The sequence below is a fragment of the Achroia grisella genome, unplaced genomic scaffold (assembly GCF_030625045.1).
Source record: "Achroia grisella isolate CSIRO2021 unplaced genomic scaffold, CSIRO_AGI_Agris_v1 utg460, whole genome shotgun sequence".
NCBI classification, from domain to species: domain Eukaryota; kingdom Metazoa; phylum Arthropoda; class Insecta; order Lepidoptera; family Pyralidae; genus Achroia; species Achroia grisella.
This window is the reverse complement of record NW_026712870.1, coordinates 528748-556344: the sequence shown is the minus strand read 5'-3', so window position 1 is coordinate 556344 and position 27597 is coordinate 528748. Positions and strand designations below refer to the sequence as shown.

At 34.7% G+C, this 27597-nt stretch overlaps 1 protein-coding gene across 3 annotated transcripts in view; it reads left to right on the top strand.

Annotated features, from left to right (window-relative positions):
- LOC131845184 (cytokine-like nuclear factor N-PAC) overlaps positions 1-27597 on the top strand; it is an 84890-nt gene that overhangs the window by 5221 nt on the left and 52072 nt on the right. For 2 of the 3 annotated variants that reach the window (XM_059194223.1, XM_059194221.1), the window contains exons 5-7: positions 4386-4532; positions 5391-5588; positions 7447-7620. In XM_059194223.1, the coding sequence (XP_059050206.1) occupies positions 4386-4532; positions 5391-5588; positions 7447-7620 (519 nt within the window). The remainder of the gene's footprint in view (positions 1-4385; positions 4533-5390; positions 5589-7446; positions 7621-27597) is intronic. The other variant, XM_059194224.1, reaches the window with a different exon arrangement.

The window sequence follows — 27597 nt, the reverse complement described above, 5'->3', positions numbered from 1 at the left end:
ACAAACAATCATACTAATGAATACAATTGTTTGTACCGTGTGAGCAATCGAACCTGCGATCTTCAGAATTAAGGCGGTATGCTAAACCACCGAGTTCATCAATAAATAAACAAAATATTATAAGTGAATATTAATTAATACTATAAGAAAGACTTATACACAAAAAATCCTTGTATGAGTAAAAAATATTTACACAAACTCACAAATTCATAGTTATTCAAGCTTTGCTTACGTTATATTAAAGAGTGAAGTATATGAGTCCTTATGTTAATTAACAATATTGAAAGAAAAACAGAATTTAGTACTATTATCATAGATTTGAAGATTATGAAATCGGTTGTCTTCTATGTAATTACTGTATCGATCATATGTATGCTCTGTCTACGTTAGTAATCTGTACAACTAGTGCTCACACGCGAAGCTAATCATAAAAATAATAATTACGTTCAAAACAATTTAGACAATTTTCTACTTCCGAATTTAATAATAGAATAGAATAATATTTATTACATCTATAATATATTATACAGATATAATAAAATAACACATACCTGTATAAGTACATGTGTATGTATGAAATAGCGAATTTTGTTATTATGAACTAGCTGTACACGCGACTTCGTCCGTATGGAATTTAACTTTATTTTTCTAAAATAAAAATAGCCTAAGTTACTCCTTATTACATCAGATACCTGCCAAAAAAAGTCCCTTCAAAATCGGTCATCCCATTCGGACAAAAAAAAAAATGATATTTTGGTGTATGTACCGTATTTATATTCATATGCATGTAATAAAAACGGATATTTCAGTATTACAAAAAGACACTCCAATTTTATTTATATGTGTAGATGTGTACTCCGGATTCGCTACATCAGTTTGTAATATTCATACACTGTTTCTGAGTAATAATAAAATGAAGCGTTTAGTTTTCACTGTCTATCCAGTAAGCAGTCAGGCGCGATGAAAGACAGTGGTATAGTGTAGTAGTAGTAGTAGTATTTTCATTTCCGAAGATTGCGGCGCACGAGTCTAATTTTGAGAACGTACTCCTATTACGTTCCACCCCGACCACACTTTTACACACACACACACGACACCGTCCTCGCCGGCAAAGACGACGACCTCAAAAACACACAATATCGCGCATTCAAGCTTGCGCCTGCGCGCGCCCGGGCGCTCCACACCGGCGCCCCCGGATGTCCCTCCGATCGATCCCCCGTCCAATTCTAACGGGGATCGAAATTACGACGGCCTGAGCTCAGGTTTGAACCCCTAGTGGTGCCCTCAGACTAAAGTCGTATCCGTCAGCCAGGAGTTGGCCTTCAGCCGCTCCATAAGTCCTTCTGCGGGTTTGGAGTGCCATCTGCACTCGCCCCGAAAAAAAAAATCCTATTACGTGACAGGTTCAAGAGACGCCATTAATATCTGCTAGGCAATTTTCGTGCCTTTTTTTGTATTAATAAAGAGAAATATTAGAATATAATTTATTTTTAACTTTCCATTTGGAAGAATTGACTTAAAATCACATTAATGTACGAGTATTTTTAAGTATAAACTATATAAGGTTATAAATTTTATTTTTATACGTATAATTAGTAAAAATCACGGGATCTTACCACGTTTTATATTTATCGAATTTTTACTAATTATACATATAAATAATGACCGCGTCAAATTTAAAACAGTATATTTATAATTATATTTATATAATAATAATAATAAATATATTTTATATAAGTTTATTTTTATATCTTTACTTATTTATTTCAATATTACAATACTGTAAAGACAATTAGTTGTATACTAAGGGTGTTTATCAAGGCTAGAGAGCGAGGTAAAAAATAGATTACGTAGTAGTAAGGGAAAGTATCCCCATTAGATGTTTACCTAAAAACCGTACACTAAGTCTCAAAAACAACAAGTTTTAAATATTTATAAATGTTTACTTAAATCTACTCTAGTAAACTACTAGAGCGTCACGCAATAACATCATTAAATCATTAGTGAGAAATTACATTTAGATGGGGTTTTTTTTTTCATGGATGATAATGGAATGGTGCACTTGGAACTGCAACTGCCAAATATTTCGTACATAGTCGCGAAACTCAATCAGTTGTATAAATAATGTTAATAGGTTAACACAGTTGCAAACATTCCTGTTGCATAATCGTTCGGCTGTAACTACCTGATAGTTTTTTTTATCAATGATAATGGAATGATGCACCCGACTGCGCTGATGGTTTACGCTGGCTGGGTTATAGTGGAGAATGATAAGATGAGCATGAGGTCAGGTCAGTTAGCACATCGTGACATATGCACCAAGAATTTATCACGATGGTTTCTAGGGGGAACCGCATATTAAGACACTTCGTCTTAATATTTCCCCATCATGCGGCTGCATCCAAAAGCACATGAAGAAGTTGTTAATTTTAGTATTAGATTTATATGTAACTGTTCTATGATTAACTTTTATAATCGTGTAAGAATACTATCTTAAGATATATTTTTATAGTATCCTTAGAATCAACACTTGAAGAACTTTGTCGGAGTTTTTTATGTTTTTGTATGCTTTATTGTGGAAATGGGAATTGACCCAAACGGAAAGACATCGAGCAGGATAACGTCTGTCGAATGTCTATGGTTTTTTTATAGACTACTAGCTGACCCCGCAATGGGTGTTTTGTCATATAAATTAAAATCGCTAGGTGTATTTTTAATGCCACATTATAAAAAAATTAAAATAAATTAAGGGTTGGACAACCCAACTTAGGGGTATGACAAATAGATAGCCGATTCTAAGATCTACTGAATATGCATAGAAAATTTCTAAAATTGTGACAGGAGATTTTATATAAATAAGATAAAAAAATCTTAAACTCGAAATATATAAAAATATCAATCGGTCGAAGCAGCGGCCACAGCTAGTATACTATATATCTTACTAATATTATAAGCTCGAAAGTTTGTGATTATGGATGGATGTTTGCTACTCATTCACGCAAAAACTACTGAACTGATTTTTATGAAACTTTACAGTAATATAGCTTATACATCAGAATAACATATAGGCTATAAATCACGCGGGTAAAACCGTGGGCACAGCTAGTATTATATGTATAATGTTTACGCTTTTTCGTGTGATGAAGATCTCGATGGTGTAAATAAAATCTGAGGTTCCTGGCTAGTTTTCTAATTGATGAGAATTATTACAATTGATGCTTATATTATTATATGTAATGTGATTGTTTGCGAATTTGAATCTCGAGTACAATGGTTAACGTTTTGTCTCTGGCCCGCTGCAAACCCGGACGTTGCGGTGTTGCAGTCTTAAAATATATTTTGGGCCACAAAATACAATCGCGCCTAAACAGCAATGTTATTAGTTATTACTTCATTGATATCCTTCCCCGCAGCCCTTCCCTAATATGTCTTTATATATGAATTGCCCCTCTTCTGGATAACAGCGTTACGTGTTTTCGCCTTTTGCACGGTGATTGAAGGTTCTAACCATCCATCCTCCTCCCTCCTGTTCTTTACCCAACCTCCACGCGGTTTCCCCTGGAAACCATCGTGATAAATTCTTGTTGAATTTGTCACGATAGGCTAACTGACTTGATCTCATGCTCATCTTATCATCCTCCACTGGTGCCCCGCCAGCGTAAACCGTTAGCGCAGGCGGGTGCATCATTCCACTATCATGCCCAAAAAAAAACTCACCTGTAATTCCCCTGGTGTTGGTGCTCATGAGCGGCGGTAATCACTTACCATCAGGTGAGCCGCAAGTTCGTTTATGCCTGTACTATAATTAAAACAATATACTTATTGAGAGACTGCGATAATGTTCTTTAATTGTTAAGTTTTAAAGATTACAATAAAATGTTAGTATGCAGTTAGTTTGACGGCCTCAGCGGTCTACCGGTTTAGCACGTTGCCTTCAGATGGTCGAGGGTTTGATTCCTAGCACAGGACAAATATTTGTATGAGTGAGTATGATTGTTTGTATTGATCTGGGTGTTTTTAATTTGTATTATGTTTGTATTTACAAAAAAATTAAGCATATCTATTAATTGTCGAGTACCCATCATAACATGAGATCTGGATAGCTTGGGTCTAGAAGGCGCGGTGTAATTTTTTTTTAAATGGATGATTAATTAGTTGTACACTAGTCTGTGCTAACTGTACAATGTCAGGTTGACTTCTACGCGGTTCCCACAATGGGAAACTTGACCTCTTGCTACTCTCATCATCCTCCACTGGTGCCCGCCAGCGTATATCGTTAGCGCACTATGACATCCATAAAAAAAAAAAAGAGTTTGTCCTTTTTCCTCGGTGGTGCGAATTGTTTTGGGTTATTATTATTATTGTAATTAGCGTTTTTTGTTTAGAAATTCGCTGAATTAGACGACCACGCGAGGAATGCCGAGGAAGAGTTTGACAAGCTGAAGGATGTCCTGGCAAGCGAAAACCAAGAGGAAAAGACGGAGGAAGAGACCACATCCCCCGAGGTCAAAAAGAAGAGCTCCACTCCAAAGGTAAATAATAAAATTAATAATATACCTTCACGCATGCGTCCTCGCGTGTCTCTGGGCACTACCTGACAATCAGTGGTTTTCTCGACAAACTACACTGAGGTGCTGCGTATGGGCGATGATGCGATGACACACATTACCTTACTCACACGTTTGTACCTATGTTGTGTATTGTTTACTGACCTATGTAGTTGTGTATTTACTTTGTATCTCTCTTTATATTACTGTACCTTATGTGTACCTGTTACGTGAATAAAAGTTTTATGTATCTATTATGCCTGATTGGGTAATCATCAGGCATCGTCAAGTTTAGATATGTTTTTTATTTAATGATAATGGAATGGTGCCCCGGCGTGACCGGCGGGGCACCAATGTGAAATGAAATGAATGAAAGAGGTCAAGTCATTTAGCTCATCTTTCAATTTCACCAAGCATTTATTGTGATGGTATCCAAGGGTACTGCATAGAGCTCAACCGTGATATGTTTATTTTTGAGGGTTTTGGCTGTTGTCAGGTGCTAAGCACTGTAGTCTGTAGCACTGCGACCTGCATAAATCTATTGTGCTCGGTGTTTTTAAAGATCACTAACTAGACCCGTCAGGTCAGGAATTGAAGGATATTCTTAGGAGCGATGGTTTCTATCTTAGGATAGAGTTTATACTTTCCAAAAGAGGTATTTCGTTTATGCACGAGTGGGCTACAACGACATATATCGAGTATTGGCGTTTCCTCTGCAAAATCTGCAGATTTTTGCAGCTGATCATGAACGGCGGTAATCACTTACCATCAGGTGAGCCGCAAGCTTTATCCTCTATGTTATAAAAACTGTAACGAAATGATGAAGACTCTAAATATTTATAGATACGTTTGGGTTCAAAGGTGAAGCCAATAAAACGCTCATCGTCTACCGGACTGAAGTCAGCGCCGCGGAAGAAAAGCAAGAGCAGCCTGTCAAGGTCCTACACCGAAAGTGATATGAACGATAAGCCCTCTATGTTGAACCATTCGTTCTCGAAGAAGTCCAGTCTGCTGCATCGTCCATCCAATATATTGAGACCTGTAAGTTTATACCTTTATTATCTTAATCATATTATAAACGAAAGAAAGAAAGTTTGTATGTTTGTTGCTCTTTCACGCAATGACTACCGAACGGATTTTGAAACTTTAATATAGATTACAATATAGAGATCCGAATAAGCGGTAGATTTAAAATAATGTTGACTATTCAAAAGTGCTTAAATTAAGTTTATTTGAATAAATGATTTTCTATTCTATTCTATTCTATTCTATAGGCTATATTTCTTATTGAAATTTAACGCGAGTGAAACCGCGGGCACAGCTTGTATATAAATTTTGTTGTTCTTGTTCAACATAAGAATACCTTATAAAGAGGTCTATTGCCAATAACCTATATAATATATAACCTATATATATACTTAGATAATTAGACTAGTATTTATCCAAGTCAGTTGTGGTCAATCGGGCGCCACGAACAGATGATGGTAAATTAATAAACGCAATCCTCCACGTTTATTAACCTTAATATCACTAGGTCAGTACATTATACCCTAGTAATTAAAACACCGGCTCAACGAAATGAAATCTTCTTGTATATAAAATAGTAATTATTTTTGTTAGTCTCGCTAAAACTAAAGAAGCTCTGGACGGATTTGGTTTTTGAAATATTTATAGAACTCCAAGGAGGGTTTAAATGGTGTGAAAATATAAAGAATTGTATGGAAAATAGTAAAAGTAATTTTGTTTTTCTATTATTGAACTTCAAAAACCTTTGACATATTATTTAATTCTGAGGCCGAACGGAGATCGCGGGGCCACTGGTCTTTTATTTCTAACTAGCTGGACCCACGACTTCGTCCGCGTGGTTATTAACTTTATTAACTTTTTAGAAAATTTCTTCTAATTTTCTAAAATAAAAGTAGCCTAAGTTACTCCTTATTACATCAGCTACATCAGTCAGTCATTCAATCATTGTGACAGATTAGGCACAAAATATATACATATAGTACAAAACCTAAAGTTACAAACACTAAAGCGAGGCCGGGGCAGGCCACTAGTTAATAACTACTAGTTGGTAACTTACTAATATTATAAACGCGAAAGTTTGTGAGTATGTATGAATAGATGGATAGATGAATGTTTGTTACTCTTTCACGCAAAAACTACAGAACGGGTTTTGATGAAACTTTACAGTAATGTAGCTTACACATTAGAAAAACAGAGACTATAAGTTAAAAAGATTTGCCAATAGACGTCAAGTAAGTGTGATACAGACGAAGTAGGGTTAGCTAGTATACAATAAATTGCAAAAGTGACCTGCGCTTGGAACTGCAACTGCCAAATATTTCGTACATAATCGCGAAACTCAATCAGTTGTTTTTAGAATAGAATAGAAAAACATTTATTCAAATAAACTTAATTTAAGCACTTTTGAATAGTCATAACAATTTGTTTTTTATCTACCACTCGTTCGGAAAGCCGTCTCATCACAAGAAGAACGAGCAAGAAACTTGTGTGTTGTTGTATTAATGTTAATACGTTAACACTGTTGCAAACATTCCTATTACATAATCATTCGGCTGTCACTACCTGATAGTTTTTTTTATTAATGATAATGGAATGATGGGTGCATCATTCCATTATCAGCCTATAGCCTGCGCTAACGGTTTACGCGGGCGAGGCACTAGTGGAGCATGATAAGATGAGCATGAGGTCAAGTCAGTTAGCCCATTATGATATATTCATCAGGAATTTATCACGATGGTTTCCAGGGTAACCGCGGGAATGGCAATCCGCATGGTACATTGCTAGCAATAGGGTCCACAGTCCACATTACTAACAAACCACTTCTCCCCAACTACCTGATAGTTTGCAATAATCAATACAATAATTGCTACAGGAAACGCCACCGTTGGACTTGGAGAATGTCTCCGAAACATTACTGGAGAAGAATATTAAAGCCAGCCAAATGAAGTTCGGCTTCCTCGGCCTGGGCATCATGGGTAGCGGCATAGTGAAGAACCTGCTCAATTCTGGGCACAAGGTCATTGTTTGGAACAGAACTGCAGCAAAGGTAAGTGTTTGTATTAAGCCGGGATGATTTTACGAACAAATAAGTCTTATGGTACGATTTCAATTATTTTCTTAGGTACGCATTACTCCGTCAAATTTTGGGAAAATTTGTGACAAGAGAATGTCTTTTATTGCGATGTGTACTGAATTTTACAAGAAGATACTGAGGAATATTCTGGAATTGTTTACTAATATTTTTAAACATATTTTAAGATTAATTTGTACATTCAATAAGCGGTTATTTAAATGACAGCCGTATATCGCGTTAGTACGTGGTTCCACTCTACGAGAAGATGATAGTAACGAATTGACTTTAAAAAAACAGCAGTTATTCGTCTTGCCATGTTTGAAGTATTAAAATGAACTGCAAGTTGAGATAGCAATAAAAAAAACATGTACATAAGTGAGAAATATGATAATTATTTGGCTATAGCATTGAAACAAACTCTGACTTGTATAATTATGGATTGCATTCGAGTTACATGATTACATAAATAAATGTGTTTTTCTGAGACAGTGCAGTATTTAGGATATATATTCCCTTTGTTCTTATTGGGTGACGTTATTAACAGAATTATTCTATCAGACGAAGTAGGTATCTCACCTATTCCAGTGGTATATCCTTGTGGGGCATCAATGGTGATGATAGGATTATAATTAAATTGGGTTTTTTAAATAGATGAATATGGAATAGTGTACCCGCCTAATTAACGTTGGCGGGACACCAGTGGAGGATGATAAGATGAGCATGAGGTCAGGTCAGTTAGTCCATTGTGGCAAAATCAGCAGGAATTTATCATAACAGTTTCCAGGGGGAACCGCATGCAGGAAGATCTTATAAGATACGTTGCTAGCACTGAGAAGACACTAGTCTTCTTAGATACTATAGGTCGTATATTTATTTATGTAGAATAATTATAACTTATTTACTACTCAGTATTTTTGTTCTTAATAACCGTCTTCTTAGCTATAAACAATTGAATAGTACCACAGAATTATTTACGTGTTATAAAATAAAATTGCTAATCCTTTTAATTAATTTTACCTATCGGCGCAGTATCTAATGTACATATAAATTGTAAAGCGGCTTCTAAAAATATCTCATTCGGAAAGGTATTAATTTTTAAGTGGTAGCACATGGTTGGTCATTTTTTGTTGCCAAGGAACATACGTTTGTACAGCACGAATGAGGTCGTCCTAGAAATATCACACCTCTTCAGATTTAAATTCAAAAATAATTTATTCATGTTGGACATATTAGCCGCTTATGAACGTAAAATTTTTTATATTATATTTTTTCCCTACCGTCAAGTTCTGTATATAGATCCAATTAAGAAGAACTGGCAAGAAACTCAATTGAATTACTTTTTTTTAGAAAGCCTTATCCTAGCCTTGGTCTTGTTGCAAGTTGAGGTTTCCGCAGGCTCCTCCTTTACCTCCTATGTATATGCCTTTCCTAATTCCTTCGCTCCTAATCTACAAAAAAATAATTATAAAGTATATTTATTGGTAAATTATCCATTTTATATCAATGTCCTTATTTAGATATTTAATTAGTTAGGTTCGGTTTTTTTTATATATTTTACACTGCACACATCCTTGAAATCTTTGCAATATATGTTACAGTATATCCTTAAAATATTTAGTGGAACCCTGCTCCCTAAATAGGAAAATTCCTGTACTTTAGGATAAGCAGTGCTCATTCCCTACAACATTGCCGTGATACAGAAAATATAATATTTATTACTGAGAGGTATTAAATTTATATATTTTTGCTATTTTAAGCTTTATTCGGTTAACAATTGATACCCAAATCGGTCCTCTCCGATCAATCCCCCGTCCAATTTAAAGGGGGTTCGAAATTGTGACGGCCTGAGGTGAGGTTGAACCCTAGCGGTGTCTTCAGACTAAGTCGTATCCGCCAGGCAGGAGTGGGCTTTCAGCCGCTTCATACAACCTTCCGTGGGTTTGGAGTGCCATCTGCACTCGCTCCCTATCGTCCAGTGAAGCTATAAAGCCCAGCTGCGCCCAAAAGCTTTAAAAAAAACAAAATCGGTTAAGCCGTTTCATAGACTAGCGCGCGAACCGATAAAAATTGTAAAAATCATAGTTTTAGGTGCAGTTACATTGATTTGATAAAGTCCTCTCGTTTTTTTCATATACGCTCCATGTATAGACAGCGATCAGTTATATTTTTAACCGACGCCAAAAAATGAGCAAGTGATTTTCATACGGCTGTATTTTAAATTTTTTCTTCAAAACTCCGTCATTCATAAACCGATAAGAGTTTTGTTTTTTTTTTTTAGAAAAAAATACAAATTCATCAGTACTGCCCACTCTTAGTATTATTTCGCAAACTCTACAGGCATAGAAGTCCAAATATATAAATTATTTAACTATACAAGTCTGTTCCATAAAAATATTTTAGTAGAGAAGTTTCCAATATAGCTTTGAAATTAATAATAATTATTAACCCATGACAATTTACACAGTGCCATCTAGTTCTAAACCAAACGGTGCTTGTGTTATGGGTTTTTTGTACATACGTACATAATATAATACCCAGACAAGTAAAAAGTCATACTCATTAATACAAATATTTGTACTGTGCGATAATTGAACCCGCGACCATCGAAAGTAAGGCGGTGCGATGTACCGCTAGACCAGCCAGTCAATTGAAAGCAATACTTGACATGCCCGCATTACGCATGTCGAGATAGGGTTATATTTTTAATAATGTATATTAGAATCCAACATGGCAGGAAGCAAGTCACCACCTCTTGGATTTAATTGGTTTGTTATCGGTGTTTCCTCCACGGTAGGAATATAAATCGATACACAGATTTTTGTGTTGGCCAGATTTGAACTCGTCACCTTTAGGGGTCGAAGTCGGGTAGCAAACCACTACGCCATGATTCCTCTTCATTTATAATACACTATTGATATTATCTTTACAAATTCCGATTCCATACTGACGTGTTCATTGTGTAGATTGAACTGGTTTGTGTAACTGAAGTATCAACCCTTAGACTAAAATGTTTTTGTTCCCCCGACCATAATGTTATTTGTGTGTGAACGTGTGAATAAATATTTAAAGAATATGAAAGTGTTTCATTTAAAATTATTGATTCACTTGTATAATACACACAAAAACCTCTATATATGTTGTTTAAAATGATTTTGAACGTCTGCAAAATAAAACTAGGGCAGATGTCAGGTGTATAGTCTAGGCGCAATTACTTTATGTACTGCTATGTGTGGATATTGCATTAGATTAGTACAAATGATACAAATAATTAAAATTAACTCGTAATCTTTAGGCTCAAGTGTGCATAATCTGGAATTTTTTTACGATAAATTTTTATGCGAAATTTTCACATCGCTTATTAACAAGTTAAAAGTAAGTTAGTTAAAAATGTTTACCATAATAAAATATAGTAATAATCTTTATTTTACTGCTCTTAGAAACTAGTATCTATTAGAACTAGTATCTGTAATGTGTGTCAATGTATATAAATTGTGTTTAAACTTACAAATTATCCCTTGCAAGAGTGTAGAGTAAAAAAATGTTTTCTTGTTTTTCTGCAAAATTGTACAACGTAATATTTTATTTATACATTTACAATCATAAAAATAAGTAAATATATGTAGTTACATTTTAGAATGAATAGAAATAATCTTATACAAATAGACTTGATTAGCACTTTTGAATATCATATTATTTTTATTCTACCATTCAATCGGAACGCAGATTCATCACAAATAGAATGAGCAAGAAAATTGCGTGTGTTGCTCTTTTAAATAAATGTTGTTTTATAGCATGGGACAATGAACATAGAAACCGCTACGCATTGATTCTTCGTGCAATCGGATAATATTGTCAGCGATATTTTTAAGTTTTTTCGACAAAAACATTATAACCACGACACGGATAACTTTGCCGTGTCATAATTCAGAATTTTATTCTAATAAATTATATTTAATGTGGTTTACGCAGGTTATTTGGTATCCGAACGTTTGTCGGATTGAGATAATAATAAGTCTGCACCGTGTAAGGAATCGAACCCGCGATAATCGGAAGTTAAGAGGTGTTCTAAATCGTTAGGACTACCGAGGTCGTCCAAGAGACTCACTGCTCACTCAATTTAATTGTGCCAATAGAATCGAATTGTGCTAATTTCTTAGGTCTATCTCAAGACCTAAGAATTACTTTGTCTTACTATTAAATCCTTCCTGACTGAGCAGGAAGGATTTAATAGTAATAATTAAATTAATACCAAAGTATCCGACCGACTGAACTAAGTAGCCTTCTTCTATTTCAAAAGATCCAAAAGATTGACTCGGCCTTTTGGTGCCAAATCGAGAACATTTTATAAATATGATATTTTTTAATTTTGTGGAATGTTATAGTATAAATACAAAATAAATGTTAAAAGTTAAACACAATGGGAAGGAGGATAGGCCATTTATGAGTTACTAGTTATGGCGCCAACATATTTTTTCTGAATTTAGGATTACCAGTTTAAATAATACGATTCAATACATTGAAAAATAATTTATTCTCATGATTAGCCGCTTACTCTTGTTATATATTTAGAAAATGTTCAACAATATTTGTATATTTTATATTAAGAAACGTTATATAATATAATCATTGCTGGATTGTATTATTTGGCATATCACTGCACTCATATAACGCACTGTACGACGTTGTCACAAAATATATAAGTATACATAATGTTCTATTAGATAAAGTTAAAATTTTATATATGCAATTACTAGATGACGAATGAGTTTATCTATCAACATATAGTATGTGTATTATGCTCGTATATTTATCGTTCAGTTTTTGAGATCAGATGGATACGACGGACAGACACTAGAACTAATGGAGAGCTCTTCCGTGCCGAACGTGGATACACCAATTTACAATAACCTCGCAACAATTAGAACAAGATTGTAACAACTTCCTTATACCTCACATTACTCTATTTAAGTTAAACCAATATAAAAAATGCATAATGCTCTAAGAGTTTTACCCTAAAAATACATCAAAATGGAAAATGATTGAAACAAACAGATGTATTTACAAGACCTAATACCCACAGAACGCTTACATAATTCCGGTCCACACGAGTCACTACATGAACGACGAACAGATTGATTCAGTACACTCCTTACAACCTATCACTAGACAGTACGTTATTGAACCGTCGCTAAACGTATGTAAATTCAAATCTAGTCTATCACAGCTTACTTAGAAGTACGAGTGGTATCGAGCCGACCGTACCCGTCGGTCCCTCACTAATGTATACCTTAAGTTATTATTGACATTGGAAACATCGGGCAAGATATGTTCCGCGAACACTAACAATTAAACGTAGGAAGGCGAATCGCCGCTATAATCACAGAGCGGTATACCGGCGGGCGCGTGTCGCCGCGCGAGGCTCCGGCCCGCCACGGCGTAGATCTTGAAGACGCGCGTCACCAGCCGGTACTACAACGGCGACTGCCGGCACAGCTCCGCGCACTCGCCGCACGCCACCTGCCCGGCCGCGTGCCGCGCCTCGCACCGGGGCGCCGTCAGCTCCACCGCCAGCAGCACGCGCGCGCGCTCGTGCCGGGACGCTCGTGCGTGCTCGTGCTCGTGCTCGTGCTCGCGCTCGCGCTCGCTCAGCTCCGGCGAGCTCGCGCTCGTCGGCAGCTGCCACCGCCGCCCGTCCGCGTCCCGCCCGCGCCCCAGCAGCGGCTCGCTGGCCGGCTTGGACTCCGCCTCCCCGTACCGGAGCGGCGCCCCGGCCGGGGAGCCGGGCGGGGTCGGCGGCGGCGGCGGCGCCGGCTGCAGCGGCTTGATCATGGCCAGCAGCCGCGGCGGGCCCCGCTCGATCATGTTGATGTGGATGCCCTCCGGAATGGGCACCGGCGAGTTCCTTCTAGAGTTCAACGATCTCTCCGTCGGCGTGTAGTAGATGGATATCTTGCTCTCGTCGTCCGGAATGGGGTTCGGAAGTTTGGACAGCTTCTCTATTTTGGTCTTGAGATACATGTCGATCACCTCGACGTCCGGGTCGAAGGCCATCGAGTCGCTGCGGCCGCACGAGCCGCTGCGGCAGTTCTCGAAGTACAAGCTCGGCAGGTTCTCTAAGACCTTATTCAACGTTTGCTGCTGATACTTGTAGGATTCTCGCAATCTGAGTATCTGGTGAGCGCTGAATTTTCTTATTTTGTTCCTTTGGAAAACGTAATTTTCCCGCACCCAATTTAACTGGCACGTCGAATATTCTCTCACCCGTTTCACCTGAATAAAAAAAGAACGTGCGTCAGACGGTATTTAAAGATATATGAATAGAAGATTGTTCTGTTAAATTAATAGAAGGGACTCTCAGAGCATAAGTGAATACGTGATCTACAATTATTTCGATATATATATGTATATAATCGGTGTATATGTGAATTCGGAAGTAACACGTCGACACATTATCAGTTAACTCTCAAGAGCAAATAAATTTCGTAGTGACATATTGAACAAAGTCAAGAATAGATGTAAACAATATAGTCGATAGAATTACGTGTGGAGAATAAAAAAAATGAACTAAAGTCCATTAATATAATTATTTTATGTGCAACAATATACTAAGTGCTTCATTATATGAGTATTAATGGTACTGCAAAGCATTTCATATCAATGACGTGTCTGAATCATACAGTACGGACTATTATAGATAAATAATAAATTATATATAATTTGATTATTGGATTACTATACAATTAAAATATATTTATTGTAAATATATTAAATTATCTTGTATATTATATATTCATATAATATGTATATAAACAAAGACGAGTATGCATATATATCTTTAATAATGAAGTAAAAGAAATCTGCACAAAACATTAAATAAATAAATGTACAAAAAATTATTTAGACTTACCTGATCATAATACTGGTCCCTCATGGAAGATAAATGATTGCTGCCTATATCTCTTATGTTTCTCAGATGTGTCGCTTGGCTAGAGTAACTGTTTTGTATCCATTCCATTTGTTGTGTGCAGTTTTCTTTTATTCTGTGTACCTGAAAATAATAGCGTGTTTAGTAATTAAACGACATAAACTAAGATTCATATAAAATTAGTTATTAAATAAATTTTTTACAAATTTAACAAATAAAATGACTAAATTGTTATTTTATTGACAAAATAAGTAAAAAAATAGAATACAGATATGAACTTACTTGGACAGCATAGTTTTCTCTTAGCTTCTCCAATTGCTGCCTTTTGTATTGTTCAATGTTGTCCAACATACTGTAAATCTGTCGCGTGCGCGGTGCGTCACGATTAACGCAAGTGCAGCAGCTGCAACACGTCTCCATGAGATGAAACCTGAAAAATATAGGTTTACGATCAAGAAAATCCGGTGTTGATACAATATAAACAAGCTCAGTTTGATGTAAAAATAGTGGACAAACCTGTAAAATATGTAACGTAACGCTTGTACTAATAACGTGAGACCCAAGAAAGCCGCGGCGCATATAGCACCGCACAGTAAGCTGTACATTTTTATCTCGTACATCATCATTGGATCAATGTTGAGGACGACCGTGGCTGACACATTGGCTGAAGGGTTCGTTGCATAGCACAAATAGGTCCCACTGTCCTCCCTGTGTATATCTCGGATGTGTAGCGATCCGTCTTCACGAACACGCACCCTTGATTTTGAATTGTCTATGGGATGATATTGTTCATCGTGAGCTAGTCCATGCTTGTGGAATATATCTGGTATTTGAGGGTCAGGGTTCCAATGAAATACCGTCCGCGTTGGTGTAATCCAAGTGATCGATGGCGCAGGGTTTCCAGCGAATTTACATTCCAATAATGCCTCCGTTTTTAACCTATATAAGGTCAGAGGAGTGCTTTCAATTAGTTCAGGTGGTTTGCAGTTGGTGTGGTTCAAAATAGCCAGCATATCGTTTGGGTATGTTAGTCTGCAACTGAGATCAGATTTTATGATTTCTTTTCTCCTCTCAGCCCATTCAGCAAACCAAGCCATTCGACAGTCACATGCCCAGGGATTGCCACCTATTCTAAGCTCTTCTAATTTATCAAGTATATTTAATGACAACGGTATATTTGTCAATGCATTTGCAGATATATCCAGATGTGTTAAAGAGTGGGTATCTTGGAATACATAAGGTTCAATTTCACGTAAAAATATATTGTATCTAATGTAAAGTCGCTGTAGATTATTTAAGCCTTTGAAATTAGTATTTTCTATAACTTGTAATTCAGTGTGTTCGAGGTAGACTGTTCTCAAGTTTTCATTGTGTTGGAAGAGCATCGATGGCAACATCCTCATTCTATTACCACCCATGTTTAACCACCTTAAATTAATAAGATTTTTAAAAGCATCATGTGATATGTTTTGGAATTGATTGTAGCTCAGGTTCAGGTCTCTAAGTTGTTTGAAGTTATCAAATATAGATTTAGGTATATACTCTAATTTGTTGCTAGATATATCTAGTATTTCCAATTCCCTTAAGTTGACTAGAGCATTGGTTGTAATTTTGACTAGGCTATTATTATTTAGGAACAATGTTTTTAGTTGACGATTGGGATTGAAATAGTAATCTAAGAATGTGGCTATTTTATTATGAGATATATCCAAATATTGCAGTTTAATCATTGGCCCAAAGACCTGGAATGGTATTACATGGAGTTGGTTATGAGACACATCTAGAACCTCTAGGTTTTCCAGATCAGCGAATGTATATCTGGGAATGTCGTCGAGATGGTTTCTCGATATGTTTAAATGTTTTAAACGGCTCAGTCTGGCGAATTGTCCGTGTTCAGTCCTTATTATTTCGTTTCTGCTCAAGTCGATGTATTCTAGATTGTGTAGCCCGTCGAACAGGTTTGGTTCTAACGAGGTTATCTTGGAGTCTGTCCATATGATCTCTTGCAGGGTAGGACCATAGTTAGAGAGTATGGCTCTTGTGAGTTTGTTGTCAGGGACACCATTAGCAGAGCATGAGAGCTTGGTACTGGTGCAGGTGCATCTAGAGGGGCATATGTCCGCCTCCACAGCGCAAACAATTGCCAGCGCTAATATATTGTGCCACCACTGCATTATATTACAACCCTCATAGTCTTATTTACTGTAACAATACATAAAATATATTTAGTTCTTATATTTACTTAAGCAAAACATTGTTAGGTGCATGTAACTATTATTATTATTGGGACATTATATGTTATTATTACACTATTGTATTTTTTTTTGAGTGGCATATTTAATCAACTATCTCAGATTGTATTTATTTTTAGAAACTAGGCTATTAAGATTAAATACATAAGTAAATATTATTGCTATAGAGTATCAATTGTAATTTTATGATAGATCTTAACTGAAACAACTATCTGATCTCAATGCTTTAGTTAATTAGATAAAAGACATAAGTGACTGAATATGCCCCATATATGAATTAATGACTTGACAGACAAAATAATATTATTAATAACAAATAAACATGGAATTTAGTCAATTATACCTGTTTATATATGTTATACATAAATATATCAATAAAATTCATTCTACAATTGAATTCTATATGCCACTAAAAAAAAAATATACAAAAATATAACCACATTATTTATTTTCTTTTAATAATATTTATAAAGGTCTCCAGAAAGCTGATATAAGCAGTTTAGGATTCTAACCTAGATTTATGATTAAACTAGATGCGCCTGCAGTTTTACCCATATTAAATTTGTAGTCTATGTGTTATTCTGATTACAGCTATATTACTGTAAAGTCTTATCATTTGCATGAAAGAGTAACAAACATACATTTATCTATATTCACAAACTTCCGTGTTTTTAATATTAGTAAGTTTAAAGTTTTTGTGTCAAATAATTTATCTGTATGTTTTGAAATTAGTGCTAGTTAGTAGTTTGTATTCACACATTTCGACTTGAAAAAGTAAAGTTACAATGATCATATTATATCACATTAAAAGAGCAACACACAAGTTACTTGCTTATACTTTCTGTGATGAAACAGCTTTCCAAATAAGCTGTAGATTGAATAAAGTATGGGAATTCCTTTATTCACATACTTTTTTTAATCTACAGCATTTTCTATCTTTCTATTCTATTTGAGTTTAATGAAATGACAATTCTAGACAATTTATACTTTATACAGAACCAGCTAGTCCTAAACTAAGCATAGTTCATTCATCCATACTCACAAACTTTTGCATTTATAATATTAATAAGATAAGTAGATAGTCAAGAAATTATCAATATAATTTGACAAATTCATAATATTGGATTTGTACATATGATAACAGTGATAATTCAACACCAGAGTATGCTGTGAGAGTATTATTGCTTATCATTATTTTCACATAGCACATACCCAAACTTTTGGACATTGTGAATTAAAATTAAATTCTCTACTGTGTACAGGGTATATTTTGAGTAAATTTAACTTTTATAATAATATCTTATTCGTTGACAGTCACCTAATATAATATGATTTAATTGAGTTTCTTGCCAGTTCTTCTCGATTGGATACTGAACTGGATGGTAGAGAAAAAAATATAATATAAAAAATTTACATTCATAAGCTGCTAAAATGTCCTACGAATATTTTTAACTACTCAGATATATTGGAAACTTTGCCACTAATATGTATATTACATAATTCTGTCGCCTAACACAAAGCTGATTGTAGATTTTTTTTCACTCTAAAATGGACTTCAGTCATAATATCATACTGTAATAATTACACTAGTATGAGAATAAACTATAGATTTTCCTGTATATCATTGAGACTATATATCTTTATTAATATTATTGAAAATAAATAGGCATTTATGTAATTAATATTATAAATTCTCAGTTTTAAGTTTTATATTAATAATCTGAACATTATAGCCCAATCGGAGTGTCTCTTCTTTGCTTACCTATCAGTAACACCTAACAAAACTGTATATTAGAGTTCCTTACTTTAAAATTGTTGGAGAATCTTGTATTTAAAAAAATAAAAGACAATTAAAATTGTAATCATCTTTTTTATAGTGTTTTTCATATTTAGAATATTTCCAACAGCAATATGTCAATTTAAACTTTTTTTATTGTTATATTTAGTAAATATATAGTAGCTCAATAAATTATATTCTATCAATATCAATGCAGAATTGATCAAAATAACATACAAGACACTAAGATGATTTATTACCAGTCTTTTCCTTTTATAATTGGTATTCTTAATTGACATATTTACTAAGCAATATGAGCATGGCTTATTATTGAAATAAATAAATAGCTAAAATAATTAACTGTCCATATTAATTCATTATTCACTGTATAGTATTTTTAAAGGACTAATTTGAATAATACATGTTAATTTTTGACTAAATATGCCTGGTATTATAGTACATTGTTTGTATCTATTTTATGGCTGGTTTTATACTCACTGAGAACAAAACCTGATGATACCTGTTTATTTAATTGCTCTAATGTCAAAATAGTAGGTATTCGATGTTTTAAGCAGAGATAATATTGTTTCTTCTCAGGCCTTTTACTTTTGGGTTAGACAGAAACTTATTAGAATGTAGATAATATTCTTGCGTATTCATTTATCTTCGCTTGAACTTTAGACCATAAAATAGCATAAGAAAAGTTGAATTTCGTATTCAGATTCATTACCTACTTACCTATCTATCACAGTTACGATGTACCTAATAGTCTTTAAATAAACACAAGCAATGTATTTGTATAATTTAGGTTATATTTATTATCGTTTCTCCCACAATACAGACACGGTCTGCGTGCAAGTGCCTGGCTCACCTTTCATTAAACCGCTGCTACCTCCAGTACATTCCCATTTATTATAATCACAGAGCACTTTATCACAATAAGACTGGCACAAACACTGCCACATTAATACTTTTACACATAAAACACGCGACATTTACCTAATACGGCCACATTTTGCTCCAACTTGCATAATATACGTTTATTTTGTGTTGACAACAGATGCTATTGAGCCGTACATCACTTCGACACGAACGCGTTTCTTTTAACAATAAGACACGTTACATCCCATTGTAGATATTCACAAATCTCTAACACGCTACAATATTAACGTTTGCATTAAATTTTATATATTAAATTCATAAATAAAACGTATAAGCTCCACGCTATTGATAATGAAATACGCTGTCACTACGGCGGAGGCGAGCACTAGAAAGAAAAGGGCGGCTTGGCCAGTTGCGTTGCGCGGACTGCGCTCTTTGTCTATGACGCGGGTTTCGCGTATTTCCGTCACGCTCGCTCATTGGCCCAGTCAGCTGTGGGAGCGATGATGGCCGACCGAGGCCGAACGGAGGCGAAAGTGCTTTCGGAAGCGCACGGCGTCGTATGTCCACCACGCATTCTTGCAAGTAGATTTTCTTGGCTCGTAGAAAACCATTAGGGTTCCGTTTAGGGACTATATCTGAAATTGATCGCGTATGCACTGACTAATTTATTACTTATAAAATACTTATATATCTATATAAGTAATAGGTTATGTGTATCACGTAAGATTGTGTCTAACACATTTAAAATAAAAATAAAAACGTGTGACATTGACTGAAATGCTCAATTTTGCGTTCTAAATGTGATGTGTAGGTGCCATATTAACCACGTTATTACATATTGCTATTATTTCTAATTCTCGATTCAGGAACAAGGTCATTCAATGTGCAGCCTTTCATGCGGCTGTTCCTACACGTTTCAATTTAGATCCTATTCCATTGTAATAACGTTCATAATGATTACTAAGTACATATTACCTCATAACTTGAGTTAACCTTTGCGTCGTTGCAAAAATATTATGCAGGTACGCTACGTAGTAGGGCATTGGAGTCACTTTTATACTGTCATATTGCATATATATTTTTTAAAATAGATAATGGAATGGAGAACGTCCGCGCTAACAGTTTTTTTTTGCGGATGATGGAGTGGTGCACCCGTCTGCGCTAACGGTATATGCTGACGGGGCACCAGTGTAGTATAACAGGACGAGCATGAAGTCAGGACTGTTAGCCCATTGTGGCGAATTTATTAGGCTTTAACCACAATGTTTTCTAGTGGCGACCGTGTGGAGGTCGACCTTAATATAATTGAAATGGAGGAATAACCCTCATTACTAATTAAAGTAAATAATCAGATTAATATTAGGAAGTTCAACATGTAGGTTAATTAATGTTTTCTAGTGGGGACCGCGTGGAGGGCTATCTAACATGATTGTAATAGAGGCAATAGCCTTTATTACTAACGAAGGTAAATAATCTAGTTAGTTAACTATAATGGGGAATTCAACATGGCGGTTAAACAATGTTTTCTAGAGGGGACCTCGTGGTGGTCTATCCAATATGACATATCGATAGCAATGGGTGTACTAGTCGCCATTGTTAATAGCCCACTTAGGTAAATAATTACATTTAATGATTGTTATATGTCAAATACACATAATTAGTACATACTATCTATTGTCGTTAGCATACTAATGATAATAACGCTTAGCATCAGGCACTGTGCTGTTAACGATTAGTGTAATATATTGTAAATATTATTATGATTACTAATAAATTGTAAGTTTTCATATTCATATTGTAATTACGACAGTGTCAGCTATTTTTGTTCTAATGTTAAAGGATCTGTATTTTCCCTCCCAACGATTTACTTAAGAATGGCAAATTTAAAATTCGAATGTTCTGTTTTCTTTTTTTTTAAGTTATATAATACAATGTAGCAAAGAGGTTGCATAGACAAATAGTTGCATAAATAATATAAGGTCTTAGACATATTGTAAGAATAAAAAATAATATTGTAAGTATATTATTATATTAAGTATATATTATACCACTCTATTGCAGTAATTTGCTGAGTTTACCATAATAGTCAGACATCCGGCACCAAACTTGGCTAGAAAACGTAAAAACACACCAAGGGTCAACTTAACATGAAGGGTCAATTTAACTATACCTAGAATACTTCATAGTAATGTCAATGTTAGTACGTTTCCTTAATTGGTAGAGGACTTAACTCGTGCTCTCATTTCAACCGACTTCAAAAAGGAAGACTTTCATAAAATTTATCCGTTTTTGTGTTATGAAGAATATACATTTTTGTCTTAATAAAGTTACATGTCAAGATTGATTGTATTCAACGGCCTCGGTGGTCTAGCAGTTTGGCACACCGCTTTATATACTTTTTGCACTCCGATAGTCGCGGGTTCGATTCCTCGCACGGTGCAATCATTTGTATTCATGAGTATGATTGTTTGCATCGGTCTGGGTGTTTTCTATGTATATTTATTTACAAACAAAAACATATATAAGTTATTATATCAGTTGTCGAGTACTCCTAAGTTATGTTTACCGTGGGACTAGACGGCGCTGTGTTAATTGTCCAGGGTTATTTATTTATTTATTTATCTAGCACAAAAGCGTGCATAGCTATCTTTAAAAAAAGGTATGTAGCTAATATTTATAAAATTTATAATATTTTTACACGAGACGAACGGAACCCATATAATTTTGGCAATTTACCGATGAAAATAAATATATTTTGGTAGACACAAGGGCAATATTTTTAGTCTGCAAGTCGTTACAGTCTAGACTCGATCAGTTTGTTTACCCCGAATACATCGTTCACCTCGTGAAGTCTGAAAGTGTTTTGCATAAAAACCAATAAACACACAAAATTTCTTTTATGTATACATACACACTGGGGTTTAGTTTATTTGGGGGAAGAGGATTTTTGTAAAACGGAATATTGCGCACATTACTAGCAATATGTCAGGTCGACCTCTAAACGGTTGATTGGTGAAGAATTTGTCACCATAGGCTAATTGATCTAACTTCATCTTTATGGTATCATCCTCCACTGGTACCCCGCCAGCGTATACTGTTAGCGCAGTTGGGTGAACCATACTATTATCATTCATACTAAAAAAAATATAGTTCATTTTGCGGCCTCGGTAGTGTAGCGGTTTAGCACGCCACCTATTTTCTGATGGTCTTGGCTTCGATTATCGCAGGATACAAACATTTGTATTATGTTAGCAGTCTATTATTATTGAGTGTTAGATCTACAATGAGAGTTTTTTATATATTCTTTTATCCATATTCAAAATATGATATTCTTTATATACATTTTGTTTTATAACACTTCTGTGACTGTGCTCTGCTATAACAAACATCTATAGGTATAAGCATCTCTCTATTTTCATTCATTTTTACTTTAAGACTCTTCACGAGGGTAAAGGGCATGTGACGGAGTACTGATATTATATATACATTTTCCTAAAGAAGAGAATTTATCTCTTACTAGCTTTTGCTCGCGGCTTCGCTCGCGTTAATTTATCCCCTTAGGGGTGGAATTTATCAAAATCCTTTCTTAGGGGAAGCCTACGTCATAGTAGCTTTATGCATGAAAAGTCTCAGCCCGATCGGTTTAAAATTGACAAAGTTTCATACAAACTTTCATCCCCTATTTTATCGCCTTGGACGTAGAATTAATCAAAATCCGTTCTTAGCGGATGCCTACGTTATAACATCTACCTGCATGCCAAAATCCAGCCCGATCCGACCAGTGCTTTGGGCTGTGCGTTGATAGATCACTACGTCAGTCACCTTTCAGTTATATATATTTACATAAATATTGTTAAAAACCGTAACAAAATATTCGTTGCCTAGATTAGAATGAATTATGAATTAAAACAATGATTTTATTTTATATAATTAAAGAAACGGTTATAATCGGGGATTATAGTTCTCAAGATAAGTATGTACGTAAACATACACTTATCATCCTTTAGCAAATCAACTATTAATATTACTTTGTAATTGTTTACATCGCGTTTGTGTTGAATTTATACAAATTGTTATATGATTACTTTGTTATATGATAATTAACATATCAATTGATAACTTCCGATTATACTAGGTTTGTGTTTACACACCAGCTCACATGTAGAGCGGAGCGTGTTAATTCTTAATAAGTCGATTTTGGACTATTGCAATTTTTGAGCGGTAAACGTTGCAGGCCTGAAAGTCGACTTTTGATGAAATTTTGGCCTCGATCGGTCAAGCCGTTTCGGAGGAGTATCGTTACAGAGTGCAAATTGGATCTCTAAGATCGCTCCATTCTTATTATGTGTTGATTTAAAATAAAAAAAATATTATCTTTATTTATGTATTTATATGGGACACCAGAGAAGGTCAACCTCTGTCATGGTACATTCATAGCAATGAGGTCACTAATCCCCATTGCTAGAAGCCAGGTCAGCTAAGCTAGCCCATTGTGGCGAATTCACTAGAAACTCACTATGATAGTTTTATAAAGGGGGTCGCCTGAATGTCAATCTGACATGGTGCATTGGGTTACTATTCACTATTAGTGACTATCCACTCTTCTCGAGGCTAAAAGAAGAGAACACAAAACTGACACTAGCTTTTTGTTCTCTTCTAGCTAGTAATTCGTTTTATGGCAATTGCGTAAGGTTTTACAATAAAATACCAGAGTCTGTTATAAATCTGCCAGAAAAAAGATTTAAATGTCAAATAAAACACTTCCTTTGCAAAAAAGCTTACTATAAAATTGAAGAATTCGTAAACGATAATTATGTTTTTGTAGAAAAAATTTAAATCCATAGCACTGACAATATTATCTGATTACACTAATAATGAGTGCGTAGCGATTTCTATGTTGATTATCGCATGCCTCTTACTTGTTACACTGTAATTATTTATATAAAAAAACATCTATTAAAAAGAGCAACACACAAGTTTCTTGCTCATTCTTCTTGTGATGAATCTGCATTCCGAATGAGTGGTAGAATCAAAATATGACTATTCAAAAGTGCTTGTAATGAGTTTATTTGAATAAAGATTATTTCTATTTCTATTTCTAGCCTCGATGTGATTTTGGTGTCAAATCAAATGGGCCGTATACCTGTTTGCCACCATTGTAGTGTAAAAAAGAGCTACTGTATTTATCTTCTTCTCCCTTTTACCACCGAACTACACGACGAACACTGGGACTTCATCCGTAGGTCGAAATTCCGCACATTCGCACTGAGCGGTTCGCATCGTCCTTCCTAATACGCACTGCCAAAGAGTGGAACACACTTCCAGCTTTTGTATTCCCGGAGAAATACAACCCCGGATTCTTCAAGTCTATGGAGAATAGATAGCATCTGGGTAAGCGCTCTACATCCTAGGTCTTACCATCAGATGAGGTAAGACCAAGCGCAAACCCATTATTAATAATAAAAAAAATCTACTCAATAAGTTCAGTATTCAGTACAGCAATGCTAGCCGCTTGTAATACTCTTATGTTACGAAAAATGAACATTCAAATTTACAATATATTTTCATAGATAGATAGATTAATAGATTAGACAGATACGAAGTTAATACGAATTAAGAAATACATATACGGGACATTCGGGACACGACCTTTTATAGAGTTTCTTGTTTAGTCAAGTATTTTTTTATTTTAATGATATTATACATATACCTCAAAATCCAAAATATCTTTATTCTTGTAGGTTTATTACAGAGTCTTATGATATGTCAAATAAACTAATACTGTTGCCATTGCCGTTTCTCTGTACAATTTATATAGCTTTTAATTATGTAATGAATATAGTAATACTGTTCAAGTGTATGTTCCACTTGCACAATTAGTTGCCCACGCAGTGCTAGTTACTTAGTTCTAATTACTATCAATTATAATTAAGTAATTCTATTGTTGTAATTGCTCATTGGTGCATTATTAGTATATTTAATTTTGTTAACAGGAATACGACTATTTAGATGTCGTATCGGAATTTGTAAGTCCTGTTAAACGAAATACTTTTAATGTCATAAGGAGCAAGGTAGAAGACGTAAAAAAATTATAATGTTTAGTACAAGATCTGTTTAGTTTGAGACGATGTTTGAGAATAGTCCAGCATTATTTTTATTATTTGAAGAGTTTCTAATTACTTCTCTGTAAATTTAAAGAACTGAAATCTAATTGGTTTCTAAAGTCTGAAAAAAATTATTGACATTCTTTTATTCAATTCTAAATGCCTAATCCTTGTTAAAATGTATTTACTTAAAAGAGCAACACGCAAGTTTCTTACTCGTTCTTCTTGTGATGAGTCTGAGTTCCAAATGAGTGGAAGACAAAAAATATATTACTATTCAATAGTGTTTAATATAAACACTATTGAATAGTTTAAGTTTGACTGAAGATTATTTCCATTAAAATGCATATTATTTCTTATCTCTATCTATATTTTTTTGCATGATTGTTAAAACGGGCTAATGTTTCTGGCGCGTGTTAAGATATCAGTTTGTAACTCGAAGTTCATTTGTGACGTGAATTAATTTTCGACAAAACAACGTTATCCGATTCGCCACGGTATTTCAAGAACTGTCGAAAAATGAAAAGTAGGACAGTTTGTGATAACATGCAAGTTGTACTAGATTTTTTATTTATAACGCTCAGTAAAAAAAAATATTGGTTATTCGCAGTTGATTTTGTTCTTAGATTTTTTTTTATTGATGATAATGGAAATTATGTTCACAATTCTTGAGCATGGATGACAATTTCAGTTATTAGTATATATGTTTTTGTATCTGAAACGATATGTTGGCACATACATAAATATTTTCTATGTGTATGAAGTTAGCATTATTAAAACAACTACTTGAGTTACTTAATCTAGGCTCTGTTACTTTCTACAGACCCACATTCAAACATACGATGTATCCCGAAGCCTTACTCAACTTACGGTCTAGTAATTATTCCGTTGCTCAACCTTGACAACACAACAAACTTAATTTTTTTTAGTTATTCTTAGCTCTGTATTATAATATATAAATATTCATGACATAGTATGGACTTATTAAATGATTGTACAGACGATTTTGATGAAAACAAACTGATATACAAACCAATGGTTAAAATTTTCTTCACATTTGTTTATATCAATAGTAAAACCATATATCTAGTTTAGTACCAGTATATCTAGTTATATTTAAGAATAATACAAGGAATACAACAATTATAAAAATGGACATCACCTACTTCTTCCTTATCCCTTATTTGTGGTCGGCGTAATATGTTTTTCTCTTCCATTAATCCCTGTTCACAGTCATCTCGTTATTTACTCCCTTTCTTACCTTATAACAATTATAAAAATAGTGTTTTTAATAAATTTATAATCTCACGTATCTCTAATAATAATATATCTGGTTTATAATCTTGTATTAACAAACTTTGGGGCGTAATTTCATCTCAATGGTCGTGATAAAATGTAGCCCATATTCTTGTCCATCCTAAATGCTACTATGCTAAATTTCATGGTTGCGTAAGCGTCAAAGTGCACCATAAACATTAATTCGCATTTAATATCTTAATTGTGATGAATCATTTATCATTGTTTTCCACACTTCATTAGATTACCATGTATATGTATAATGTAGAATATGGTATAAGTACTTATATTATAATTAATAAAGTGAGTCACTAGTCGAACCCACGAATTCATGTTCATTTGAAACCGAGTCATTGTGCAGTAGAACGTCAAATGTTATCTATATTGCCCGCCGTAGTATTGTATACATAACGGTGTTTCTTGTCGCTATTGCAAACAATGCCACATCCATTACATCCTGCAGCGAAACTAGTAGGTGACGCGGAACACTTACACAGGTCAAACATGTATTCTAGATAGTTTACAAGTTTTTCTTTCCAAAGGACGACTTACCACAGCGCATGGATTTTTACCAAAACTTTGTACTCTTATCCGTCTCCACTTAAATTTCTAATTTCTCTCCCTGTATCTAACTGGTTGTAGCTTGAGTTCTTTATTTGTTACGCGATTTTGCCTGTAAGTTACTTGGTCTATATGTTTATTTGTAAGTTC